The 25,428-nt window shown below is 42.4% G+C and overlaps 2 protein-coding genes across 5 annotated transcripts in view; one reads left to right on the forward strand and one right to left on the reverse strand.

The window, feature by feature from the left end:
- zfpm2a (zinc finger protein, FOG family member 2a) overlaps window positions 1-3,546 on the forward strand; it is a 104,332-nt gene extending 100,786 nt beyond the window's left edge. For both annotated transcript variants that reach the window (XM_028979084.1, XM_028979085.1), the window contains exon 8: window positions 1-3,546. In XM_028979084.1, coding sequence (XP_028834917.1) covers window positions 1-2,483 — 2,483 coding nt within the window. In that variant the 3' untranslated portion in view covers window positions 2,484-3,546.
- LOC114789748 (uncharacterized) lies at window positions 2,699-24,631 on the reverse strand. 3 transcript variants are annotated; one of them, XM_028979086.1, is made up of 11 exons: window positions 24,486-24,631; window positions 24,057-24,210; window positions 23,671-23,742; window positions 23,493-23,569; window positions 21,428-21,528; window positions 16,122-16,238; window positions 15,761-15,835; window positions 6,724-6,862; window positions 4,364-4,446; window positions 4,107-4,203; window positions 2,699-4,014 (listed from the first exon to the last, which is right to left on the reverse strand). In XM_028979086.1, exons 1-11 carry the CDS (start codon window positions 24,546-24,548, stop codon window positions 3,847-3,849), a joined length of 1,146 nt encoding a protein of 381 aa, XP_028834919.1. In that variant the 5' UTR covers window positions 24,549-24,631; the 3' UTR covers window positions 2,699-3,846. The 3 variants fall into 3 exon arrangements, with proteins under 3 accessions (XP_028834919.1, XP_028834921.1, XP_028834920.1); XM_028979088.1 differs by lacking the exon at window positions 24,486-24,631 and having other exon boundaries at window positions 23,977-24,199; XM_028979087.1 differs by lacking the exon at window positions 24,486-24,631 and having other exon boundaries at window positions 23,846-24,199.
- Window positions 24,632-25,428: the final 797 nt, after the last annotated feature.

Genomic DNA, 25,428 nt, shown 5'->3' on the forward strand with positions numbered 1-25,428 from the left:
GTGTCAAAATGGAAGAGACTCTCCCCCCTGGCACCAGCTTGAAATGCACAATCTGTAACTACACAGCGGATTCGCTCCTCACATTCCAGCACCACATCCTCTCTCACCTGTCACAGGCGGCCTTCAGATGCAATCACTGCCATATCAGCTTCCAGAACCACAGGGAACTCTTGCAGCATCAGGACTTACATGAGCACTCGGGAAAGCTTCACAGGGAGAGCGACAGCGAGCATTCCCCCCGGACCGGTGAGGAGAGCCTGCAGCAGGGCCGGGCGGAGGTTGCGGGCAGGAAGGACTTGGTCCTCCAGAGCCCCAAAGGAGCGCCTGGCAAAGACGGCAGCCCTGACGGTGAGCTGGAGCGGCCAGAGAAGAAACCAGCGCTGTCCCTGCAGAAGCCGGAGGGTCACCCCGTGAGCAAGGCCAGTTTCTCGTACACCCGCATCAAATCGGAGCCGTCCAGCCCGCGGCTGGCCTCCTCCCCTGTGCAGCACAGCATGGGTCCTACGTTCCCCATGGGCCCATTTCTTTCTCAGTTCGCATTTTCACAGGACATCTCTGTAGTCCCGCAAGCATCGGAGATTCTGGCCAAAATGTCCGAGTTGGTGCATCGGCGCCTTCGCCACGGAGGGAACAGCTACCCGCCAGTCATCTACAGCCCTCTCATGCCAAAAGGGGCCACGTGTTTCGAATGCAATATCACTTTTAACAATCTTGACAACTACTTGGTCCACAAAAAGCACTACTGCAACAGCCGCTGGCAGCACATGACAAAGTCGCCCGACTTCTCAAGCCTTTCGGACAAAGTGCAGGACTCTGTGAGCCCCAACAGTGGGCACGGATCGGTGGGCATGCTTCCAGGGTGCCACATTTCAGAAGCAGATAGTCATCTCATGCCACCAGCCTGTCTGAATTCTTCAATGTTGGACATGATCAATGCAGGGGGCAAAGGGCCTGATAAAGACCTCGCTGCCCAGGTTAAAAAAGGCCCTACGCCAAACGGCGGGGAAGAACGCCTGAACGGAAAACAGGTGGAGGTCAAAAGCCCCAGCACGGGTCTGGTAGAGAGTGACAATGACCCAAACAAAACCACCTGCGAGGCCTGCAACATCACCTTCAGCCGCCATGAGACTTACATGGTACACAAGCAGTACTACTGTGCCACACGCCATGACCCACCCATGAAGCGCATGTCCGCCAACAAGGTGCCTGCTATGCAGAGGACCATGAGGACCCGCAAGCGCAGGAAGATGTATGAGATGTGCCTCCCTGACCAGGAGCAGAGGCCTCCACTGGGACCGCAAGCGGGCTTCCTGGGAGTCCCTCCTCTGGGCAACCCTTGCACTTCCCAGGAGGCAGTGGAGAGTCTGGCCGACTGCTTCCATCCCCGCTGTGACATCTTTCCCGGGATGGTCCCCAAACACTTGGAAGCCTCCCTCACGATCAACAAGTCCATCCTTGCGCCCAAATGCAACACTATTGACACCCAAGAGCTTGATGCCCCTATTGATCTCAGCAAAAAGTGTTCTCCACTGTCTGACAAGGCAGGCAACTCTCCCAAAAGACTTCTGGACTATCATGAATGTACAGTTTGCAAGATCAGTTTTAACAAAGTGGAGAACTACTTGGCCCATAAACAGAACTTTTGTCCCGTGACGGCCGCCCAGCATGGCGAAATCAGCAAGCTTGAACCATCCCTGTTCCCCGAAGTGAAGAGCGAAGGCAATAATCCTGAAGAGGTCTATGAGAAAAGCCCAGTGAAAGGTGAGAAAATTGGCAATGGCAAGCTGGTTGTGCAAAATGGCAGCATGTACCCGCAACACCTAGTACCGGTGCCTGGACTAAAGGCATTTAGCGAGGCTCAGCTCATGCCATCCAAAGAGGAGAGCAAGAGTATGTTTCTGCCCCACTGCCTTTATCCGGGTGCCATAAAGAAGGCCAAGGGTCCCGAGCAAATATCACCATATTTCGGGATAAAGGCCAGCGATTACATCAGTGGTGGAATGGTAATGCAGGGCGAGGCCAGTGAGCAGGAGCAGAGCACCAACGGGTCAACCAACGAAGCAAGCAAAGACCCACCGACCGCCAACGGCTGCCCTCATCCCGGCAAAGAGCCCCTGCCCCTGCTTCCTAAAAACAGGGGGATGGTGATCGTCAACGGCGGGCACAAGCCAGAGGAGCGTCCGCCTCCCACTGCACCCCAGCAGGAGAACCAGTCCCTTAACCCATCGGCGCCCGATGGCCATACATCCCCCTCGTGGGGCTCTGAAAACCCCCCTGACCCCAATGAGAATGCCTCGCCCACGGCCAAATCCCCCACCGAGGAGGGCGCACTGCTCATCAACAAGGGCGTCAATGGGTCGGCCCAGAACACAGGCAATGGCAAGTACTGCCGCCTCTGTGACATCCAGTTCAATAACCTGTCAAACTTTATCACTCACAAGAAGTTTTACTGTTCGTCACATGCCGCCGAGCATGTGAAGTGAAGGCCTGCTGTCCCCTCCGCCCCTCTCCTTCTCCACCCTCCTCTTTTTTTGGGTAAACTGTCGTGTCTGGAATAGTGCATCATGCAGTTTTATATGCTGCTTGTGGACAATCAAAAGAAGCTTCTTCAGTCGTCATTTTAAGACTTAATGCAAAACCATTGGTAAGAGGAAAAAAAACAAAAAAAACAAAAAAAAAACAAGAAAAGAACAAAATGTAAAATTGGTGCCACTTTCACGTTTATTTATTTTACAATCAGTATTAATAGGGGTAGTGCTCTTAATTTAAATTAAAAAGGAAAATTTATAACAGAGTTGTTTGTAATGTAATTGTATAGTCATTCTTGTGTAGCACACATATTGTTTACACTGTAATGTAGGTTCAACAAGACAATAGACGACAGTATACAAAAATGAAAAATGCGTTTTAGACACAAAATAGCTACTGAAGCACTTGTGTACTCTTATTTGCTGTAATGTTTTTTTTTTGTATATGCCTAAATGTCATTTGCAGCTTGATATTCATGACTTCTCGGCCTTAAAATGCAGTTTCGGGGGATACAGGCATTCTGCATTTCATGTTTTGGCATATACACATGGCTTTGCATTTGTATGTAGCTGTTTGTCCCTGTCTCTTTTTCTTCAACTCAGAAGTAGATGTTTTAATGAGGATGGCAGCATTCTTGTATAGTACTTGTATTTCTGTTTGCTGATACACTTTGGTCTCCCTTTTTAAAATTTGCTCTCAACGCAATACTTTGTAAATGTGGGAACATTACTGAAGCAGTATTATAAATGGGGGACTTGGCAGATATTGTTTGTTACCCATGAAAGGGGGAAAAAATGGAAATTTTACAAGTGAATTTATTGTTGTTGACAAATAAAACGAATGGGAGGGACGCCGGGGAATAGTACTGTAATATGATCATTCCAATGTCCTTATTATGGGAGAAAAAATATTTCTTAAAAAAACATTGTTGCTATGCATGTATATGGATGGAATTAAATTCCAGATATGTTGGAAATTTTTATTTTGATGTGGTGTCAAATTAAACTTCAATCCTCAGGATGAGCTGGTGTGGTTTTTGTCATCTTTCATTGTTTCTACAAAATGAAGATGTCTTTTTAATTAAAAACAATTAATACACAGTCAACAAAAAGGCAACACTGTCAATTAAACACCAACATACAAAACCTCTCGAATTTACAGTTCACAGAATTGCAAGGCCATAAAAAAAACTGTGCATTTACAGACATTTCTCACAGAACATCCCTGAGCAGAAATGCATCTTGAATGTACATTGCAGCTGCAAACAAACCGCATTGTTGTCCGTTCACAGAAGAGTGGCAGCATTCGTGCTGTGCCTCACTGGCTCTGTTGTCTGGACTGCCTTTGTGACACCAGCTTCCATAAATGTTCACACAGTGCGGACGCCTTTTTATAGATCATCCTCCGGTCGGCCCCGTGGATGTAAACGCGTTCCGCCTGGGGGTACGACTGCTCCAGAAACTGGGCCTGGTGCCGCGCTATCACCTGATCGAGACCAGAGGGGCAGATCACAGGCAAATGGGTTAAAGGGAGGTTAAGCGTGGGAAAAGTGCGATTCGTTTAGATGACTGACTGACCTGGTTGAGATGTGCAGGGAGCTGCTCATCGTACGAGTCGCCGGTGATCACGGTCACTGAGGTTTTGCTGGACAGCGGTTTAAACCTGGAGATCTCCCTTAAAGAATAATGCATTCATGAGTACCAAACCGAAACTCGTATTCGCCTGAAGTCTGGCTCTCGGTCATTTAAGCTGCAATTATGAAAATGTTGTTCGCCAACAGCGCAGAAGACTGCTTAGTTAGTGGACAGTCTGTACACATCATCAAAATTCTCACCTGACTTGAGATGCACTTTCGTTGAGGAAGAAATGCTCGTCCACTACACTGCTCTGGTGGGCAGGGTTACTCAGGAGGTATTTCTAATGGAGGGAAGCCATTAAAAATGACCTTGCGTTTAATTTCAGCAGAACAATTCGTTTCAGAGCATCAGCTAGTGTGTACATGATAGCGGAAATCTGAGAGCAAAGGATAAGGCCTCCACAGCGATGATTACCTGCACAAGATGAATGCTGAGTATGTAAAACTGATAGCGCGAGTCCAGGAGCTCAAACCACAAAGCATGACCTTGTGACGTTTGTTTAGTTTCAGACCCTTATTTTCTTTGCGCAAACTCATGACGTCCATTTCCCCATATAATACCGTATTGGCCCAAATACATATTTTTTCCTAAAATATCTAAAAATCTTACAATCAGGTTCTTAAAAAAAAAGTCTTACACAAGTTTTCTAGTAAAGAAAAAACAAAAAAAAACATATACAATATTTGGCACCCACACAGCATCAGCTCGCAACATTTTCTACATGGACTGGCTTGTCATGTCGAGCTCACGTGGTCCCGCATCCTCCGCGCAACCATCCCAAAAAAAACGAAGGCACTTGACGGAGTCTTGTTAACAACGAAGTCAATTAAAAAAAGGGCGCGGCCACACTTAGCAGGAACAATCCCCCATCGACGGCAACGGAGCAGTCAAATTAAAATGTCGACAGGAGCCCCTCTCATCTATATAAAAGGCTCTTGTAGCCATTAGCGGCCATTTGATTGCTTTTGCACCCTCTCACGCTCAAAGGCCCAATTCCAAATGGCTGCCGCTCTTTTACCTTTACCCGGCTGCTGATGGTATTTGATTTGAGAACAACGCCTCGGCGGCTCCTGGCCCGAGCCAGCGTGCGTAATTGATTTAATGCACCCTCCCATTCGACTCGCTGGCGTCACACTACAGTTGATGGGCTGCCTCTTTTATACGAGGATGCCAATTTTAAAATGTTACTCATTATTAGCAGAGCATGGGCAAGTTTTGTAATTGCAATCATGCTCCACTTCAGATGGCTAGCGCCTCTGACACCGGGTCTGAAGGGAAAAAGAAAGTTTCGCTGGTACACAGCTCCTTCCCACAGTACCCCAGGTGTCTGTGTGAATTAATTATTTTGAAGCCAACCCCAAAATCATCAAAAAATAATTTAACTTCAATCAATCCTTCCATTACGAAGGTCAATACTTGATTTTAGTGAGGCAAATGGGAATCTGCACCCCTTTGAGAGGCTAAAGTGCTATACAAAATTCAAATCAATGATTTGCATATTCTGAGCTGGCCGGTAAGTTGCATGAAATTGAGTGGAACTTCAAGTGAAAAATGGACACTTATCTGACCACAGGCAAGTGCATTTGAGTCTCAACCTGAGAACCGTTTGAGAAGTTATTTAAACACGCGCACACACACTGTAGGTTTCATGTGGCCCAACATCTGTCCAAGGCAGCTGCTGAGCAAGGGACTGACATGCTGCTTTAAACGTTCTCCCAAATCATCCTCTGAAAGCATCTCTCACCTGCCTCTCATTACTCTAATCCCAAAATCCACACAACAGCACCACCATGTGGCCAACAGAGAAAACATTTTCTGCATAATGTTCCCTGTTCTGCATAATGTGTGATCACTGGTGATGTCACTGAGCGCCAGAAGCTCCAAAGCGTTTAGAAGCATTTAGTTAAACACATAAAGCAGAGCATTTAATTTCCTGTTTACTCTTTAATTTACAGTTTACAGGCTGCACTTGTGCTGGTACCACATGATCACCACAAAACTTGATCTGGAACCAAGAATGTGTGCCATCGTGAGAGGTGGGCGGAGCAAGCATAGGTACTGAGCTGCAGTACAAATAAATGTGGAAAACGCAATGAACAAGTTTCGTAATTGCCGCTTCGTGACGTGGTCACAGTTTTGTCACTGGGCTCCTGCTGAGCTCTGAAGCCTGTGAAATGCAGCCGGGTTCGAATGAAGTGCGTCACTGTCACAGTGTGATGTGCCTTTATTACAGTAATGGGAATATGATGAAAAGACTTTGTTGCTATTATTACATATTTAATATAATAATAATAATCCAAGCAGATTATTATTATCCTCACTCAAACCTGTGGCCAATTAAGAGTTACAATCCACCTAGTCTGCAGGCTTTCGGGTGGTGGGAGGAAACAATATGGTTCAAGTATTCAAACTCTGCTGACACTGCAAAGCTGTGTCACAGTTCAGCCGAATAAATATATCACATGATACAAATCTGATATCATGTAATGTATTATAATGCAATTTAAATGGACTGACCATACAACGTTACGTTAAATTCTAGAGAAACCTTGCTCACCTGGCGCTGAAGGAGATCCTCTGACACCTTCTCTCCGTGGATGATGGGCTTCATCAGGCCAAGGATGATGAGAAACCTGCTCAGGCCAGTGGCTGAAGAGAAATGCATCATCTGCAGGGAGGGCACCAGTTGAGTGTACCTACAAACAGCAGCACATCTTTGGTGAAGACAATTCACATGTGCCTGGAGAACCAAGAGAGGCCTACAAAATCACACGTTGTCTACACGACAGCATGAGATGAATAACACTGATAATCTCATTACAATGGCACCTGCTGTGGGGTGGCATGTATCAGGCACCAAGTACAAAAAATTAGCCACAGTAATAATGCGTAATAATTTTTAAATAAACTTCTGTAAGACTCAGGAGAAATCCAGAATCGCAAAGAAAGTCAGTTTCATTCCAGGTCATCCTATCAAGTCAGGTCAGCATTTGATAAATGGAAGCAGCTTTAAAACAATGGGCAGTGGTGGCCCAGCAGTTAAGGCAGCCTCGTAATCAGAAGGTTGCTGTCCCACCTCCCCGGGCGCCTGTCGTGGCTGCCCACTGCTCACCAAGGGTGACGGTTAAAAGCAGAAAAGCTATTTCCTTCTGGATTAATAAAGTATAACAAAAAAAAAGAAAGATAATTTCATTAAAAATAAGTATCCAGCTCACAGTCATAAGACCCTCCACCCCAAAAAAAAAACACACACAACATCCCTTTCATCTTTCTATTTTAAATTATATTGATCTGTGTTGATTGCTGTGAGATTATGGGTGATGCTGGATGATTATGGTGCATCAATACTGCAATTACACAATTTCGATTGAAAGCTCTGGACAACCCACCCCCCAGTTTGACCATGTGATCTCAAAAGTTTTAGTGAAACGTTAACTAAGTTAGGTCAAGAATCAGTGCTGGAAGCAGTGAGCTCCTGTCACGCTGATAGGTCAAGGCATTTCCTCCAGTGGTACGTATTAATAAAAAAAACTCAAATCAAACATTAGCAGACTGACGTTTTCATGACACTCACCTTCCCTCCTCACTGCTCCCTCCCAAAGTCATTTCGTCGCCCCAATTTTCTCCCCTTTCTTTGGAGACTGCTCTTCCCTGACACCTTTTCATCTGTCAGCATTCCCATTTCCCCCTCCCCCTTCAAAAAAAAAAAAAAAAAAAAAAAAAAAATAGCCCCACCAAGTCTGATTCTAGTCAAATCCTGTAGCATTGACATTTATTTCATCTTTTTTTCCTTCCCCCTCCAGCCACCTGTCCCATTCTCCTCTCCTTTTCTCCATTTTTAATTCTGCCCAGAGGGAAAGGATTATGCGCAGGAAGGCATGCGTGTCAGAAGAAATTTAGAGTAGGAAAGACAGCCAAGATTGGCAGGATGAATTAAACTGATAACGCAAGGCACAGGGATAGCACGAAGAGGTAAGAAAAATAGAATATAATAATGAAAATAATAACAATAACACCTTAATTATAATAACACCTTGCAAATCTTTCTTCCCGTCTCCCTCTCTTGCTGTATATATCTGTGAATAGAAGTGATGAAATGAGTTTGGGGCTGTGGACTTTCTGCAGTTTGACTTTCCCATCTGGATTAGTGAAGGCTGAATGGCCGCTCTGTTACTTTTGTTCGGAGCGCCGCTCAATCCTCTGTCGGAATGCGGGAGCCTCTCGGGCCGATAAGAGCTCATTAGAATGAGCGTGTGGCGCTGGGGGCATAAGCAGAGGCAGCTGCTGTCAGTGCCACTTCCGCGAGGCTCACCTACCAGCCCAGAGCCATGGACTGAACCAGCCAATGAGTACTGAGATGGAGAAAAGTGCAGCAGAACAGCATGAAGGACACGTCTGGGGAAAAAAATCTTAAACAGCCAGTGGCTCTGTGACTACTTGCATTGTTTCAGTTAAATATCGCAATATTATCTTATCTATTTCTGGCAAATACTGCAATATTTTGAAAGTATGCTGTTTTACAGCTCAATGTGCAGAAATGAATGCAAGCAGGTGAAGGACAGAGCGGTTCACTATATGGCCACTAGGGGCCAGTACAGTTCCACTGGCAACAGAACAATCAGCTAAAAAGGAAAGAACACAGATCTTCCCTCTACCTCTCTTGCTCTCTCTTCCCCAGCACAAATCGATGGCGGGGATCAGAGAGAGGTAAATACACAGGGGCCTGTGCACCTTCGCTTCATTAGCAGAGACTGGCGGCAGGAGTCACGCTGCTGCTGCTAATTACTATTAATTGCCAGGCCTGATTCCCTCTCCTGTCTCTAGGGGCCTCCTGTGTGAATTCGCTGCACATGTAAAAGGAGGCATTAAAAAAAAAAGCCTACACGTACAGATCAACTTGTTCATCTTCGGACGAAGTTTAATGAACGCAGACACAAACCCAGACGTCTAACTTACCGAGGTTCAATACAAATAAACGCCAAAATTGTGTTTCTTAATATTCCATCCTCTTTCTCTGTCTTCTGAACATGCAAACGCACACACAATCCTGTCAGTACGGTGTCTGTGTGACGCTGTTGTAAGTCTACGGTCCTTCCGCAGTCATCAATCTCTCCTTCATCCCCTCAGCCAGGCATCCTCACCGGCTACCGAGCAGCCGTGCGTCCTGTGTTCTGTGTGTCTGCAACCATTTATGTCAAAACAATAAACCAACCAAACAACGTCACTGATAGTAAGATGTCCAGGACAAATGTCCTCTGATTACGTGACAATCACAGAGGATTCAGGTCACCTCAGATGAAGCACAACGGAACTTTGTCTCTCTTCTTCTTCTACCTCCTCCTTCAGATTATCCCGTTAGGGGTCGCAACAGTGGATAGTTGACCGCACAATTGATTTGGCAAAAGTTTAATGGTTGAGATTAGTGAATTATGGGTACATTTGAATGTCATTTTCATACTTTCGCAGTTTCGTATGATTAATGCATGCCACCTCCAGTGTTGTCTTGTTATTCTATTTCAGCGACTCCAGTGCATCAGCATACTGTTTTCAAGACATAAAAAGCCAGGGAAACTGTCAACCCACGTAAATTTACTTCCATCATGTCGCTCCAATCTCTCCAGTCGACAACAGCAGATCTACTTGCTGTTTTTACTTTTGTTGTTCCCACGGTGATACATCTGAACAATCAGCAGTGAGAAGCGAAGTCTTTTGGTTCGATTGGATTTTTCCCTGTGAACCAAGAGGTCCAAAACACACCGACTGATTCGGACCAAAGCAAACAAACTAAGGTGTGAAAGCGCCCTAACAATCAGACATGTATCACATGTAAGTTTAGGCCATAGAAGGAAGGTGTCACCACACCGCCAGAAATGCTGCTAGGTTTGCCTAAAGATGACTGACGCAGGCCTGCTGTCCAGGAACCAGTCATTCAGTCGCCCATGCCTTCCTCAGTCTGCCATCCTCGGCTTTTAACTTTACACATCTTTTCTCTAGATTTAATTTCAACCATGCTGTTGTACTGAATTGTGCTGCTTGTGTGCTTTGGGCTCAGATCCTGCTTCTCCTAATAACAGCAGAATCGCACAGTCTGTAAACAACAGCAACAGGATGTCAGGATGAACGCTGGTTCACAGTAACAATACAGAACAATCACTTCAGAATGGTTTCAAGAACTTCTAGTTCAGTTGATGAGCAATATTCTGAATAAAAATATATATATACACATCTAAAAAAAAATTGTATTTGGCTCCATGGCAGAGAACAGAGGAGATTCACCCTCGCTAGTGCAATTCACTTAGCCATACATCCTAAAGATAAATATGTTCTGTCGTTTACAGCAAAATGAATGTCCGCCCCTGTGCTAAATCAATCAGGACTCTATAAACTACAAGGACAAATCTATTAAAATGAGGTATTCCCTGCTGGGCTGGTTTCTATTATTTTCAATTGATGTCTTACCCTCGGGCAGATCATTTCTGTTACACACATACACGGGACATACACACACACAAATAAACATACACAGACACACACTCATACATGCACATACCAAACATACAAGGAATTATAGTGTATTATGGTATTTCAATGAATTGCTTTCCCTGTAAAATACACATCTCACCATTTGGCAATAAAATATTGATATGCTACTATCCAGTGTTGATGTCCACTTAAGTGAAACACTGTAGGGTAAGGAAGCAGGTTGTGGGTTGTGGGCACCGAGCAAAGTACCGTCCCCACACACTGTTCCCCGGGCTGCCCACTGCTCACTGAGGGTTAAAACAGGTTAAAAGAAGAGGACACATTTCCGTGTGCACTGTGTGCTGTTCTGCAGTGTGACACAATGACAATCACTTCACTTTCACCACAAATTACAGCTTTTTACATACTGAGGGATATTTTTGTTCTTGCTAAATTTAGCCCTTTATTACATGAATATATTGAATTCAACCAAAGTTTAATGTCATAAATGCTTTAACTTTAAACCAATGTTTAACAGGGCAAACTCTTCATTTAAACTGGGAAATTGCAACTTTCATGCATGATAATGAAAAAAATCCTTAAGCATGAACTTTCTGTCCATGCCTGGGAGGTGAGCAGGAGTGGGGATGCTATGTATGCAACAGACTTTTAACGCATAACTTGATGGCCCCTGGGCCCAGATATATAAAAAGCTTGTTTATAACCCTGAACATCATTATTGTGTAGTGGGGTCCATAGATATGCTCCCCTGTGGGAAAATGTTTTAAATTAGTCTCTTGAATTTTGTGGAATTAAATGAACAACAACAAATGAACCAGATGAATAAACCCACTAGAAGCCTATATTTACAGTAGCATCTGTGTGCAGAGCCCCCAGTCCTTGAGACCCTGGGCCTGTTCAGTAATCCATCCCTGCTTTTAACTAGGTCACTTACCTCCCCACCTATTGAGATACTACATCCATACCAAGAAAGGTCAGTAGGTGGCAATTATAGTACTTTAAAGGAAACTAGGAATTGATTAGTAGCCATTGACTAAAGGACATGAACATGGACAGATTCATTTTTCTTTAACAAATATAATTGCAAAACATGTCAGGGTATCTGTAGGTGTAAGGAAGCCAAATGTAAGACTTAATACCTTTTTAAGGCCACTTTAATCAAATTTAAGACCCTTCATTTGACCCTGTCATCAACTATATCTGTCCAAGGGCCACAGTTTCTCCGCATACGCTTTTTGAAAATACATTATTAATTGTATTTTATCTTAAGTTATATATTATTATTTGATATATTCCTTTTCCTTACAAATGTCTGTTATTTTTTTTACCAGAATGTTACCAGACTAATTTTTCAGTTTCTTATTTTAGAGCTGCACATTTTGGGAAAACGTCATATTGCGATAACACAGTTCAATACTGAGATATGCAATTGCAATAAGATAAATGGCACTTGCTTACCTATCAAAATCTCACATAAAATTACTAATTACAAAATTTTTAAATCATTGCAAATCTTATTTGCCAATGATGGGGTATATTTTAAGAAAGTTGTACTTTCTTGGTATGTTTTAGGTGCTAATACAAATTTGTGGAGGAGGCTATAGGAGGGCAAAAACTCAGCAGCAGGACACGCTACCTCTGCTTTGTTCAAGGAGAAACCAGAGGAGCATTGCCAGAGCCCTGCAAAATGACTTCCAGCAGGCAACAAATGTGCACTCAAACGGTGAGAAACAGACTCCATGAGGGTGGTATGAGGGCCTGATGTCAACAGGTGGGGATTGTGCTTGCAGCCCAACACCGTGCAGCATGTTTGGCATTTGCCAGAGAATGCCAAGATTGGCAAATTTGCCACTGGTGCCCTGTGCTCTTCACTGATGAAAGCATACTGAGCACATCTGGAGAAGCCATGGAGAATGTTCACCTGCCTGCAACATCCTCCAGTATGACCAGTTCTGCAGTGGGTCAGTAATGGTGTGGGGTGGCATTTCTTTGGAGGGCCCTCCATTTGCTCACCAGAAGTAGCCTGACTGCCATTAGGTACTGAGATGAGATCCTCAGACCCCTTGTGAGACAATATGCTGGTGCAGTTGGCCCTGGGTTCCTCCTAATGCAAGACAATGCTTAACCTCATGTGGCTGGAGGTTCCTGCAAGACGAAGGCATTGATGCTATGGACTGGCCCACCGGTTCCCCAGACCAATTGAGCACATCTGGGATATCATATCTCGATTTAGTCCAGGTCTGGGACAAGATCCCTCAGGATCATCCGCCAGGCATTGAAAGAAAGTGAAGTGATTGTCACATGTGATACGCAGCAGCACAGCACACGGTGCACACAGTGAAATTTGTCCTCTGCATTTAACCCATCACCCTGAGTGAGCAGTGGGCAGCCATGACAGGCGCCCGGGGAGCAGTGTGTGGGGACGGTGCTTTGCTCAGTGGCACCTTGGCGGATCAGGATTCGAACCGGCAACCTTCTGATTACGGGGCTGCTTCCTTAACCGCTAGGCCACCACTGCCCCATTGTAGGGAGGTCATATAGGTACGTGGAGGACACACACACTACTGAGCATCATCTTGACATTATAAGTTGGATCAGCTTGTAGTGTGTTTTTCTGCCTTAATTTCGAGTGTGATTCCGGATGCATAACTTTGATTTACATTTTTGCATGATTTTGTTGTCAGCACATTCAACTATGTAAAGAACAAAGTATTTCATAAGAATAGTTCATTCATTCAGATCTAGGATGTCTTATTTTTGTATTCTCTTTATTTTGAGCAGTGCATCACCCACCCCTTGCTGGATCCCTGACCCTGATCTTAACCAGTGATATTGGCCAGCCATCATCTTGCAGTGGGCTCAGGGAGAAATAGGCGTTTGAAGAGGCTCCAGGGGGGTAGAAGGATTTCCCTCCATCTGTGGGGCAGGCTCTCAGGAGCAGGGAGCCATTCATTTTGTAACAGAAGTAATTTGAGAGTGAGTCAGACGTAATGAGCATGCCTTTTGATGTGCAAATCCTGGAGCTCTCAGAGGGAACTGATCGAGCTGCAACAGCGCCTCCTCAGGTGCGCATCTGTGGCTATCCCCCCCTTGAATGGCACTTATCTCCTACCTACAAAATGTGATGCTAAAAGAGAGGAGTGGAAACTGTTGATAATTCTGGCTAATTACATAAATAATAAATAATAAACCAGCACCATAACAACTTTGTGTCTTGGTTTCTCTAACATCAGCTGAATGCTTCTGCCCTTGGGAGTACTCAACTTTAGCTTGTAACAAGATATAACAAAATCAATTCACCGTACTCACAACTAGGATTATAAATTTAAAGGAACAAGCAATATAAATTTAACCATGGAAGGTAACTGGTATATTTTGTGGTATATAATTTAATACGTAAATTTAAATGTAACTGTTTTTGAAAAGGCAACATTTGTTGCTGCCCGATTGGTTATTATGAGTTTTGACCAACCAACTTTACAGCAGACAACACGTTTCCATGTTATCCACACATAACATTTATTTTTACGTGATAATAACTGCAAAACTTTGGTCTGAAATGCATTGTTGGTTACCACTCAAGGTCAAAAGAAATCCCACAGTTTGATTATTTTCATATCATTGTTTACATGGATAACTACATGGTCATTATTTTAGGTAAATATCAAATAAATTGGTGCAGAGAAAGAAACAATAAACTGTCTTTCACTTAGTTTATTAATGACTTTAAACTGTAAGTACTGCTTACATTTTAAAGTTTCACTTGCATAACTGAAGTCCTGTAAATCTGTAAGAAGGCTGCATGATAATTTGCTGTGCCTTATAGGCTGTGTACCTTTTGAGGTGTGCATGTGCACGCATGCATGGAACAGATTGGGTACTGACAAGTTTAGTAATCCCAGAAGTGCACAAACTCAAATTTATGACTTTTTTTTAATAAAGATCCATGGAAACCCTGCTGTGTGCCCAAAACTAATGGCTCGTGCTGCAAGTCATGCTGTCATTTTAGCGAGGATCGGAAAGGAGCAGTATATTCAAAATCTTTCCATTGGGCGAATTTATATTCCATTTATACTGTGCTGCCCTACTCATAACCCTGCTAGCCACTTCATATTTTCAGCAACAATGACTTACATTACAAAATACATTACTGCGCATTACCTACAATCCAAAACAGGAACCAGAACATCTGAGAAATTATAGATGCTTAGTAATAAAATCTGCTGTTCTGGCAGGTATAACTTGTAAGTTAATTTCCCCCATATGTATTTCTCTTCTCTGGATAATTGGATTGCATTTAGAGCCTGCTGTACTTAGAGCCTGCTGGAATGCATGCCTATTAATCAGAGGATAATTGGACACATATCCCAGATAAATGGCATGGCTCCACTTTCAGTCGTGTACAAATTAGTCCATTTTATAGCACTCACTCACTCACTCAGCCAACTCAACCTGTAATACAAGTCCATAACAAATCATTGATTGTATAAGGTGGGTGGGGGCTGCTTTCTGACAATTTCTTTGATTGTCATTCCTACTTTAAAATCTTAAATTTTGGAAACATGAGGCAAGTTATCTTGGTTATAATGTAATTCTGAATTATCTTTTTTTTTTTTTTTACACCCTTTAAGATGTATTGTCATGTAAAATTTCTTCACTAGTAATGATAGCCTTCTAAAATTCTATACTAATAATGGTATCCTCTAATTAAGTGTTTCTTTCTTGCATTGTGTAATTGTCACATAGACTTCAATGATTTTTTTTGAGAATGATAGTGTCAAAATCATGTGACTAATGTGGGTTGGCAAATGAACAAAGTGCGAAAGAATGAATGCTGCTCATCAGTGTATTATTAAGTCTTAAGGTAGCTTGTGACTGAAGCTTGATATAAAGTGTTCTGTAGAAAAATATGCATTCATCAATGACAGTTGCTACTGTTAATTTGAACCACTAATGATGCTGGATCAGCGCTGACCTTCACTAGTTTGCGGCTAATGATGCCACTGCCTGTCTGTCACAGAGCTGGCAGCTCTTTAATAGATGGCCAGTCAAAGATGTGAAAAATGCCAGCGGCCTCCTGGTGTGTGTCCTCTGCAATAGAGTTGACTCACCAATACTGCTGCCACTGCTCCTCCTCAAAGACATCCTCAGGGATGGGATCGATCAACACCAGATCAGACACTTGTCTGCGGGGTGTGGGAGAAGGCAAAGAGTGGAAGAGAGTGTGTGAGTGACTACACACAGACTACAGAATAGAGCATAGTGGACATTTCTGTTAGACACTCTAGCAGAAACTAGAAGTGTGAAATACATTACACAAGAGGTGTGATTTTGCGATGTCATTCCGATTAGGGTAATCAGAACTAATCAGTGTACTCCTGATCCCAAAAACATGCACTTAGTGCAAACACATAGCATATGCTGATAAGTTTAACACAAGCAAGAAAGAATGAGCACTTTGAGGATACTCACGTGTGATGGACATGACTGTAGAACCTCCCATTGAGAGAGCCAATCTCTGAGCCGACAAGAATGAAAGGGGTGGCAATGTCTGCTGCCTTCACCAGCCTGTGGAGGTCATCCACCATCCTAGAACCAACAGCTATTTAAGAACTTACTGCTAAATATAACAACTATGTTCTGAATTTCTGACCTAGACGGCCAAATAAATAAAAAAATCATAATCCATGAAGCTATATTTAAAACTTTGTGCATTAAGTTTTGCATTGATATTACACTTTTCAACTACAAAACAAGGAGGAGCCACAGTGTGCATATTTAATGAGTTACAATGTTAGCACTCATAACCTTGAGCTGAATGATTATAAAATGAATGAGATAAAATTAATTTTAGCTTATTTACACTATTAAATGACATGAGAGTAAAATGAGAAATGGGTATTAATGTCTCCACGGTGTTTCCTGACGCTGGTTCAAAGTAAACATTTTGCTGTGAATCACTGGGAATCTTACATTTACAGCATTTATCAGACGCCCTTATCCAGAGCGACTTACAATCACAAATGGTAGTAAGTGGGATTTGAACCTGGGTCTTCTGGTTCATAGGCGAGTGTGTTAACCACTAGGCTGCTACCACCCATTAATCTTCCCCATCTGTATGTTTCTGTTTAGTTGGACAATTGCAGAGCAGTGTTGTTCTTGTCAACCAAATATTTGATGAAATATCTTCTTGAAACCTTCCAGACGACCAGACAAAATATATCACGTAATATTGTTGATGAATAAAAACATGAAAAAAACTATACTAAAATGTCTCTAAATTTTTGTTGTCAAGACATTTTTTCCTCTCATTCAATCGTATTATTATATCATGGTCCTAACAAATTTGGAGCCCAAGGCAAGATTTTGTGTGCCGTCCCCTTCCATCGCAATAAATTTCACTGATTGTGCAGAAATACTCATAAGTAATGGAATAGCTTTGTCTGAGACATTCTTTTATCTAAAATAAATTGCAACTTTGAAAGATGTTTCATTAATAATTATTATTAGTGTTGTTGTTATTAATTGATTTGACTTGTGGATTTCATACATGGCAGAGACAATTTAATAAAATCATTTAGCATATTTGGAGAGATGATTATATTGTGAGAAAATGTCACTCATCCTGTGATAATGAAATATAACAGAGACTTCTTGTTCTGAATGGGTGTTGTCAGTTAACAGGCTGTAAAAGGTGAACTCGTTACAGATTTCGTTACATGTAGCAGAATAATTTAGTCTGGATACAATACTGCTGTTGTCTAGGCCCACCTTTTTTTTCTTTTTTTTGATTGGCTGTTTTGATTGGTTCTAGGACCCAACGGAGATGCACTTGTTTGAACACATGCTGTAGGAATTTCAGTGCAGTAAACGTTAATAATTTCTAAGCATGAGAAATGCCATGTGTGGTGTGTGAACTTTTTGAAATGCATGTGTCTCATGCTCAATTCGTGAGACTAAAGAGCCCTGTCTTTCTCCAAAAAGGCTAAATAATTTTATTGAATTGTCTATGTCATATATCAAATATTTTCTTCCACTGAAGAAAGAAAAGTATGAGCAATTAATAACAACAACAATACTAATAATAACGTTATTAACGAAACACCCCATTCCTGTGGCCCATCCATCCAGTCCATTGTCAGGGGATCAAAGGGGGCGTGGGGCGGCAGCAGAGCAATGGTGGTGGTGGAATGTCACTCTTACTTGTCTTCAAAACTTAACAGCGCTCCAACAAGCTTCATATTTTTATAAGTTCATATTTTTTGGTATTTACTGCAATGCAATGAAGCTCCACCTAAAATCTTGCCCAAAAAATTGGGCTGTCCAATTTGTTATGGACAGCCCTTAATTAAGCATTTTAATTATGACTAAAATGCTGATAATTCTGAATAAAGTTGTAGTCGATTGCAACTTCACTAGACTAAAATGAGTCTGGACGTGACTAATAAAAACTAAAATGACAGCTTAATGTAAAGACTAGACTAAAATTAAAACAGGCTGCCAAAAACAACTATATTGCAAAGCATAAATGTAGGCAGATCTCATCTCCTCAAGCCATGTCAGCCTTTGTCTTATAAGCAGGGATTTCATTAGACAGACAATAAATACTGCTCACTTTGGAAAACCACCCCAATAGTAATAAACTTAAGTATCACAGGATTTTGAGGAGAGCAGCAATTTTCAAACAAGCTGTATGTTAATGTGAACATACAGCTTGTCCTATCACCTCAAACTCAATACCACCAAAACTGAACTAATATTAATTCCAGCAGATTCTTCACCACATCAGGATCTTGCTATTTACCTGGACAACTCACAGCTCTCTCCTTCTACAACAGGCCGCAACCTAACGATAGACAACCAACTCTCCTTCTCGACTCACATCAGCAACCTTTCCCGCTCATGTAGATTCCTTCTCTACAATATCAGACGAATCCGCCCTTATCTGTCAACACAGGCCACCCAGCTACTGGTTCAGTCCTTAGTAATCTCACGACTGGACTACTGTAACTCTCTTCTAGCTGGTCTCTAAGTACCATCAAACCTCTACAACTCATACAAAATGCAGCAGCACAACTGATCTTCAACCTTCTCAAATTCTCCCACACCACCCCTCTGCTACGTTCCCTCCACTGGTCCCAGTAGCTGCACGCATCAGATTCAAAATACTGATGCTGGCCTACAAAGCCAAACATGGAGTAGCACCATTCTACCTCACAGCCCTTATTACACCTCGCACTGCACCTCGTATACTCCGAGCTTCCAGTACTACTCGCCTGGTCCCTCCATCGCTAAAGGTAAAAGGAAGACATTCATCTAGACTCTTCTCCGTCTTGGCCCTTGAGGTCAGAACAGCTCAGTCACTGAATATTTTCAAACGGCAGCTCAAGACCTTCCTCTTTAGAGAATATTTAGATTAACCTGTAAACTCCTTATTGTCTAACTTATGTACAGAATCTACAACAAGAGTGAATAAAAAGATTGTATTAAAATGCCTTAAATGTAAATGGTTGGCCTATGGTTGGACTATCAGGTAAGGAAAAAGACCCGTAATTGAAAGGTTGCCAGTTCAAATCCCGACCCACTAAAGTGCCACTGAGCAAAGTACTGTCCCCAGACACTGCTCTCCAGTCCCCTTTCATGGTTGTTCACTGTTCCCTCAGGGGATGGGTTAAATGCCTAGACCACATTTCACTCTGTGCTGTGGTGTGTCACATGTGACAACTTACCACTTTCACTGCCCCTAATGAACGTATCTTCAATAACAATTAAGAGGTGAGTCACCTCTTAATGGCAATCAAACCTTCTTCCATACATCCTGAGCCAAGCATAGCAAATTAAAAAACAGTGAGTGTGGGACATAGTCACTTTTAAATGAAATTTTTTTAATAATCTGGGTTTTAACAATAGCACAAATTTTCCCTCCATATTGTTGTGACTAGTCAACCAAGCCATTTGGGGTGCAAGTGACAGTGCATTTCTTGGTGCTGTTTCCAAGTGGCGAACCCAAATGGGAGAAGTTGAAGAAAGGAGGAGATTAATGCAACCCCTCAGTTATCAGTTACACAAAGGGAAGCAGTATTAAATATGCATTTTTGTCACAAAGTAGATGTCATTATCTTGGCCAAGCGAGATCGAGATGGAGGTGCAACTTTATGCATACCTAAAACTGAAAACACAAAGGCTATTCAACACAGGTAGACAGACATAAATAGACAACATAGCGAGAGAAGACAAGACCTGAGACAGGCCTTTAAACACAAGAGGACACAGGTAATCAATTAAATCAATAGAAACAACACAAAAAACAGGTGATCACTAGGGTTCAGGAGTTCAGGGGGCATGGGCCTGATAAATGCACAATACTTCTTCCTTTCATCCCCCTGCAACACCCACACATGAATTACTGAGCCAATCTGCATTGACATCAGCCGTCTGCTTTGATTTCTAACGCACCAAGTAAATCAAAAAGTGCACCAAAACAAAGATGTTTTACTGCAGGTCATCAAACCAGACAGCTCATCGCACTTATTGAATTCTGGGATGCTGACTGAATGGAAGTAAACGGTCAGACATTTGTGTAGGCCACCCCACATGTTCCAGACAGAGGTGCCCACTCCGTAATGCCTCAAAGAGACAGGAGAGCAAGCCCACATGCAAGAGAAGAAGCAATATGACTTAGAGGGAGAGAGCAAGTGGACATTTATCACCAGTCCACGAGCCAAAAGGGTGGCTGGCGCTGGCAGTGTCTGCAATCGGCCGCATTTCATTATCGCAAAGACTGGACATCCGTCTGACCTTCACTTTGCTGGCAGGACTGTCTGCCCATTAAAAAAAAAAAAAAAAAACCTCAAGAGCGTGCTTTGGTTTTGAACAGCACAGTGGTTATGTGGTGTAGCTTCCCCTAACAGCACACAAGGCAGCAACCAGTGTCTCTCAGCTCCTGGATCACAATACCCCATTAGCCTGTCAAATAAGCACATTCGTTATGCCAAAGTGGGACACGCATAACGACGTAGATTCACAGCTTAAGATCCATGAACAATGTGATTATGTAAAAATTCACAAAGGCAAAATTAACATGTAACATTCAACTGCACTTTTTGACATGGAGGCACTTTTGATGGATCGGCTGAATGGTGATGAATAAGCGCTGACATGTCCTATAAGGGTTTACAAAGGCCCTAACTAGCCAGTGTTGAGCATGAGGCCTTGGTTATCATGAGCGAGTGAATGCATGGCTTGTGAAAAGATCTGCTCATGTGCAATTTCTTTTGAGAGCCTTACAACAAAACTGCCTTTCAAAAGCTACTTTGGCATTCATTCAGACGAAGCCTTTTGAAATTGTAGGTGCGTTTAAAGCCTCCTGAGCATGTACGCTTACAGAGCTGCACATTGTCTATGAGAATGGAAAGTTTTTGATTGACAGCTACCAAACAGAAATTTCAGAATTTTTCTATGTTATAGCAACCAGGAAGCATGCCGCATCGATAACAATGAAATTTGCTCACTGCCAAAAATGTTGTCAGGAAACCACTACTGTTTTAGTCTGATCAGAACTACGGCTTGTGAAGTGTACTCATTATCCAGCTCTTTGGTACTGGAAGTGATGGAATAAAACAGATTCAAGAGGTTCAGCACCTTGCATTAATTCATCGAATTACACAGAATTTTATGTCAGTAAAACTGATCAGACACCATATTCAAGTTTTTGAGGTTTTCACAGAAAGGTTCAACTGTGTTAAGCTGTTTGGGAATGTTAATTGACAATTACTGACCTTCCCGTGGTGGACATTTGCCACAATTTCTCCATGCCAATAGTTTCATTCTGCAAGACCCTTTTGCTGAATCCCAGTCCCACTCTGTCATAGGTGCACACCTGAAAAAAAGATTTACATGTTTAAAAAACACACATTTAAAAAGACATGAATCTCTCATAAAAGGGCCCATTTACAACATGAGTTGAGCGGTTATTGACAATTTTGAGGTAATTCACTGACTTAATAATGCAGACTCTCCAAATAAAGATACCCTTTGAGCAATGTGCCTTGTACAAGAGTTCACTCGGCCCCTGACACTTAGTGGTATACAAGCCTAATAAGGTCCTTTAACTTGAGGTCATGAAACAGCCAGGCAACTCAGCAATGTTAATATTGGTTGCATGCGAACTTTAGAATTCAGGTTGGCTTGACGTCCTCTCTCAAATCTAACCTGGCACTAACCCCCCTGTTCCAGTCACCAAGTGTAAATTCAGGACTGAGTCCAGTTCTCATACTGTCCATATGCTACCATCCACTGAGCTAATGCAATCTAAAACCATAGAGGATATTTAAGATAATGCTATTCAGATTACTAACATTAATGGTAATCTTCACTGAAAGATATGGAATTTTACTGGGCAGACAATTCCCTGCCATGAAGCCTTTGACAGCATGCAAGGAAGCTGACAAAACCAGAGAAATTTCAGACAGTTGATAATCTGTCACATTACATATAACTAGCTTTATGCATGTTTACTTTCGCTCATACTCTGCAGCAACATGACGCCACCCATCCAGACTTCACGCCACCCCAGTCTCTCCACAGCATGTGCACCCAAACACGGCCTGGGACTTAACAAAATTGTGTATTGTATGAAGGGATAAAATTATTGCAATATTTTCCAAAGCCTCAAAGAGGCTTCAATTCAATGCATCAATTTAAAATAATGAAAGTATTCATTAAAATCAGCACATGTACACACTCTCACCTAATCTGCTCTGGATAATTGATAATGACAAATGATAATTTTTTTGTTTTAAAAAGACAAATTATTGTCATAGTTACTATTACGCAACAACATACATAAAATGTAAATTAGTGTAATATAGGTGATTTCTGATTTCCAAATAATCAGCAATATAATATGAAGTTTTTCCCCCGTCCACCTCTACTCTTCCCCCATTGCCCCATGGACCGCACAAGGCCAACTGTCGGATCCAATATCTACCCTGCTACACACTAGGTGATGAGAGATGACACAGCAGCGCCTCTGAAACACACTGCCCTCGGCAACCAGGACAGCGAGCAACAGGAGAACATTAATGAAATCACAAACTGTTCCTCTGAGAACTGTTGTTTAAATGTATTTTCATAGAGGAGCCACAACTTATGCTGGGGTGAGCACCCTGGTTCATGGACTCATACTGAATTGCATCCATGTGTACAAATGTAAAAAAAGATTTAATTTAGTATTCAAGTGGTGACAACATTCATGAAATTAATTCATATCAATAAATATCTGACTGCATATTCCCATAAGGTATTTTAACAAATGAAAATTAAAATTAATAGTTTAACCTCATATATTCATATATTATCTGTGTATCACCTGTAGTTTGAAATGTATTTTCACATATTTATATCCCTATTTCATAGATGGTATTAGTTGATCTGAAGGACAGAAAGAAAAGGTTTAAGTCCATTTTCATTATGGATTTGCTCTCATATTATCCTCTCTAAGAAATCTTACCACGTTCAACAAAACACAGACACTCCTCAATTTATAATTCAGTTCTATCTGATCGATAGTTTGTTCCTCATTTCTCTGGATGGAGCATTTTGCATTCATTGCAAGCCTCCATTTTGGGCATGCAAATATATTTTTTAAAACATCTCCCATCTTGCCATGTCTGGCTAAATAAATTCATCAATAAAAGCCTGGTTTCCAACTTTGTAATTTATCACTTTATATGTTTGTGGAAAGGAAATATGGTTAGGGGGTCCTGGCTTGTCTTGGACACAAGCAAGGGGGGCTTCAAAGAAAAAAGGTTGGGAACCACTGCCCTAGAGCACCAAACGCACCTTGGTTGTAGCAGAAAGGGTTTCTTGCACATGGAACCATATATCTGATGACATCCCAGTGGGTGCATCGAGAACAACTAAAACAGATGCAAAGGCAATGCATCCCCTGATATTAATCTTGACAAGGAAAAAAACACTTTAATCAATACTGGAGCAAACAATAAAATACACATCTTACCAACTGGGTTTCCCTTTCCTTTGCATGTGATGAGCATGTTTTGCCCTAAACCAATATCTATAGAATTTCCCTCTGGAAAAGAAAAACATTTAAATATAGTGGTCCTAATTTCAACACCATGGTCATGTTCAGATTCTGGTTGTGGTCATGAAAGTAAAATGAAAATGTGACACACCAAAGCACAGCACCCAGTGCACTCAGTGAAATGAGCTATCAGCATTTAACTCATCCACTGAGGGAGCAGTGGGCAGCCATGAAAGGTGCCAAGGGAGTAGTGTGCGGGGACGGTACTTTGCTCAGCGGCACCTCAGTGGTTCGGGATTCGAACCGGCAACCTTCCGGTTACGGGTGTGTTTCCTTGCCCGCTAGGAACCCATGATTGGTACCTTTTGGCAGTAACATCTGCCCTTCTCTCTGCAGTGATGCGTAATTCAGAAAAGGAGGACCAATGATGATGAGCAGCAAGATCTTTCCTAACAGCGTCAATGCGGACCAGCAAGTGCTCTTGGATTCACATTTTGAGGCACTTCCGTTCACTGCCTGAAAACAGAACACTGTTAGTATCAAAGACAATTAGAGTTTATCTCTTTGAACACCACCATCCTTTACAGCACCCTTGATACTTGCCATTAGGTTAAGTTATCTAAATAATGTTACAGATAACTACTGTCATTTCCTGCAGATAAAAATAAATATATATATAATAAAGCATGTCTGTAACTAGCATACAGTAAACTGTGTATTACGGATGGTTAGAAAGTCGTCTAGCCGACACTGCTTAACACCAAGCATGTGGGGAAAAATAACGAAACAACCTTCTTTTGCTCCGTCCTAGCCTGCCCAACAGCGCTCTGGTTGTCGGTTCTTTTTCGCAACATAATTTGGGGTTAACTTTTTAAGCAGTAATTCTTCAATGATCGAGACGCTGCCGTGACGCGTGACTAAACTTCCTGTTCGATTTCTCCCGCGACGGCGGGCGCCGTGGGACAAACTTGCGTTTCCGTAATTATGAAATGTAAGAATGAAAATACGTGTTCATAAAATTGTCATTACAGTAACGACGTGTTAACGTGGTGTTTTGAGTTGTAAATTGAGGTGTTTTTAACAGTAATTATTTTCTTTTACCGTCTATTTTATATTGCCTGAAATACATATCTGTGAATGTTCTCAGACATCCTGGTCATGGTTATCTCAGAAAGATTGAAGACCCATTGGAATAACTTTTTTTTCGATACCTGAAGTACAATCATACTTCATTATGAAGGTGTGTTCTGCAGTCAAACTCTCTATTTCTTCTGTGTCAATCGCCAGTTCGGTGTAGTGTAAAGCGTCGGTTTAGCGTCCAGGGTGCAGAGATGTTTTGTTGAATCATATCTTCTTGTATTCCAGAGGGACCTGTAACCTAGACACTATGTGACATGCAAATGCTAATAATTTCTGTCCTTCTCTCCTGCCACCTGGGCCACATTATCTTACCTGCTGGAGGTGGGGCTTTGAGATCTTTTAGATTGCTGCAATGAGAGTCACACGTTTTCTCAAACTGCAGGTTTTATACACCACTTATTAGGGGCAGTGGTGGCCTAGTGGTTAAGGAAGCGGCCCCGTAATCAGAAGGTTGCTGGTTCGAATTCCGATCTGCCAAGGTGCCACTGAGGTGCCACTGAGCAAAGCACCGTCCCCACACACTGCTCCCCGGGCGCCTGTCATGGCTCACTCAGGGTGATGGGATAAATGCAGAGGACAAATTTCACTGTGTGC

The sequence above is a fragment of the Denticeps clupeoides genome, chromosome 5 (assembly GCF_900700375.1).
Source record: "Denticeps clupeoides chromosome 5, fDenClu1.1, whole genome shotgun sequence".
NCBI classification, from domain to species: Eukaryota; Metazoa; Chordata; class Actinopteri; order Clupeiformes; family Denticipitidae; genus Denticeps; species Denticeps clupeoides.

Bases quoted from the DNA above. Each gene is read 5' to 3' on its own strand.
- LOC114789748 (XM_028979086.1), bottom strand. From the start codon at position 24,548: ATGTTGCGAAAAAGAACCGACAACCAGAGCGCTGTTGGGCAGGCTAGG. The intron at 24,211-24,485 runs GTTGTTTCGTTA...TTCTGTTTTCAG, and splicing joins CTAGGACGGAGCAAAAGAAG to GCAGTGAACGGAAGTGCCTC. The intron at 15,836-16,121 runs GTGAGTATCCTC...CACACCCCGCAG, and splicing joins TACAGTCATGTCCATCACAC to ACAAGTGTCTGATCTGGTGT.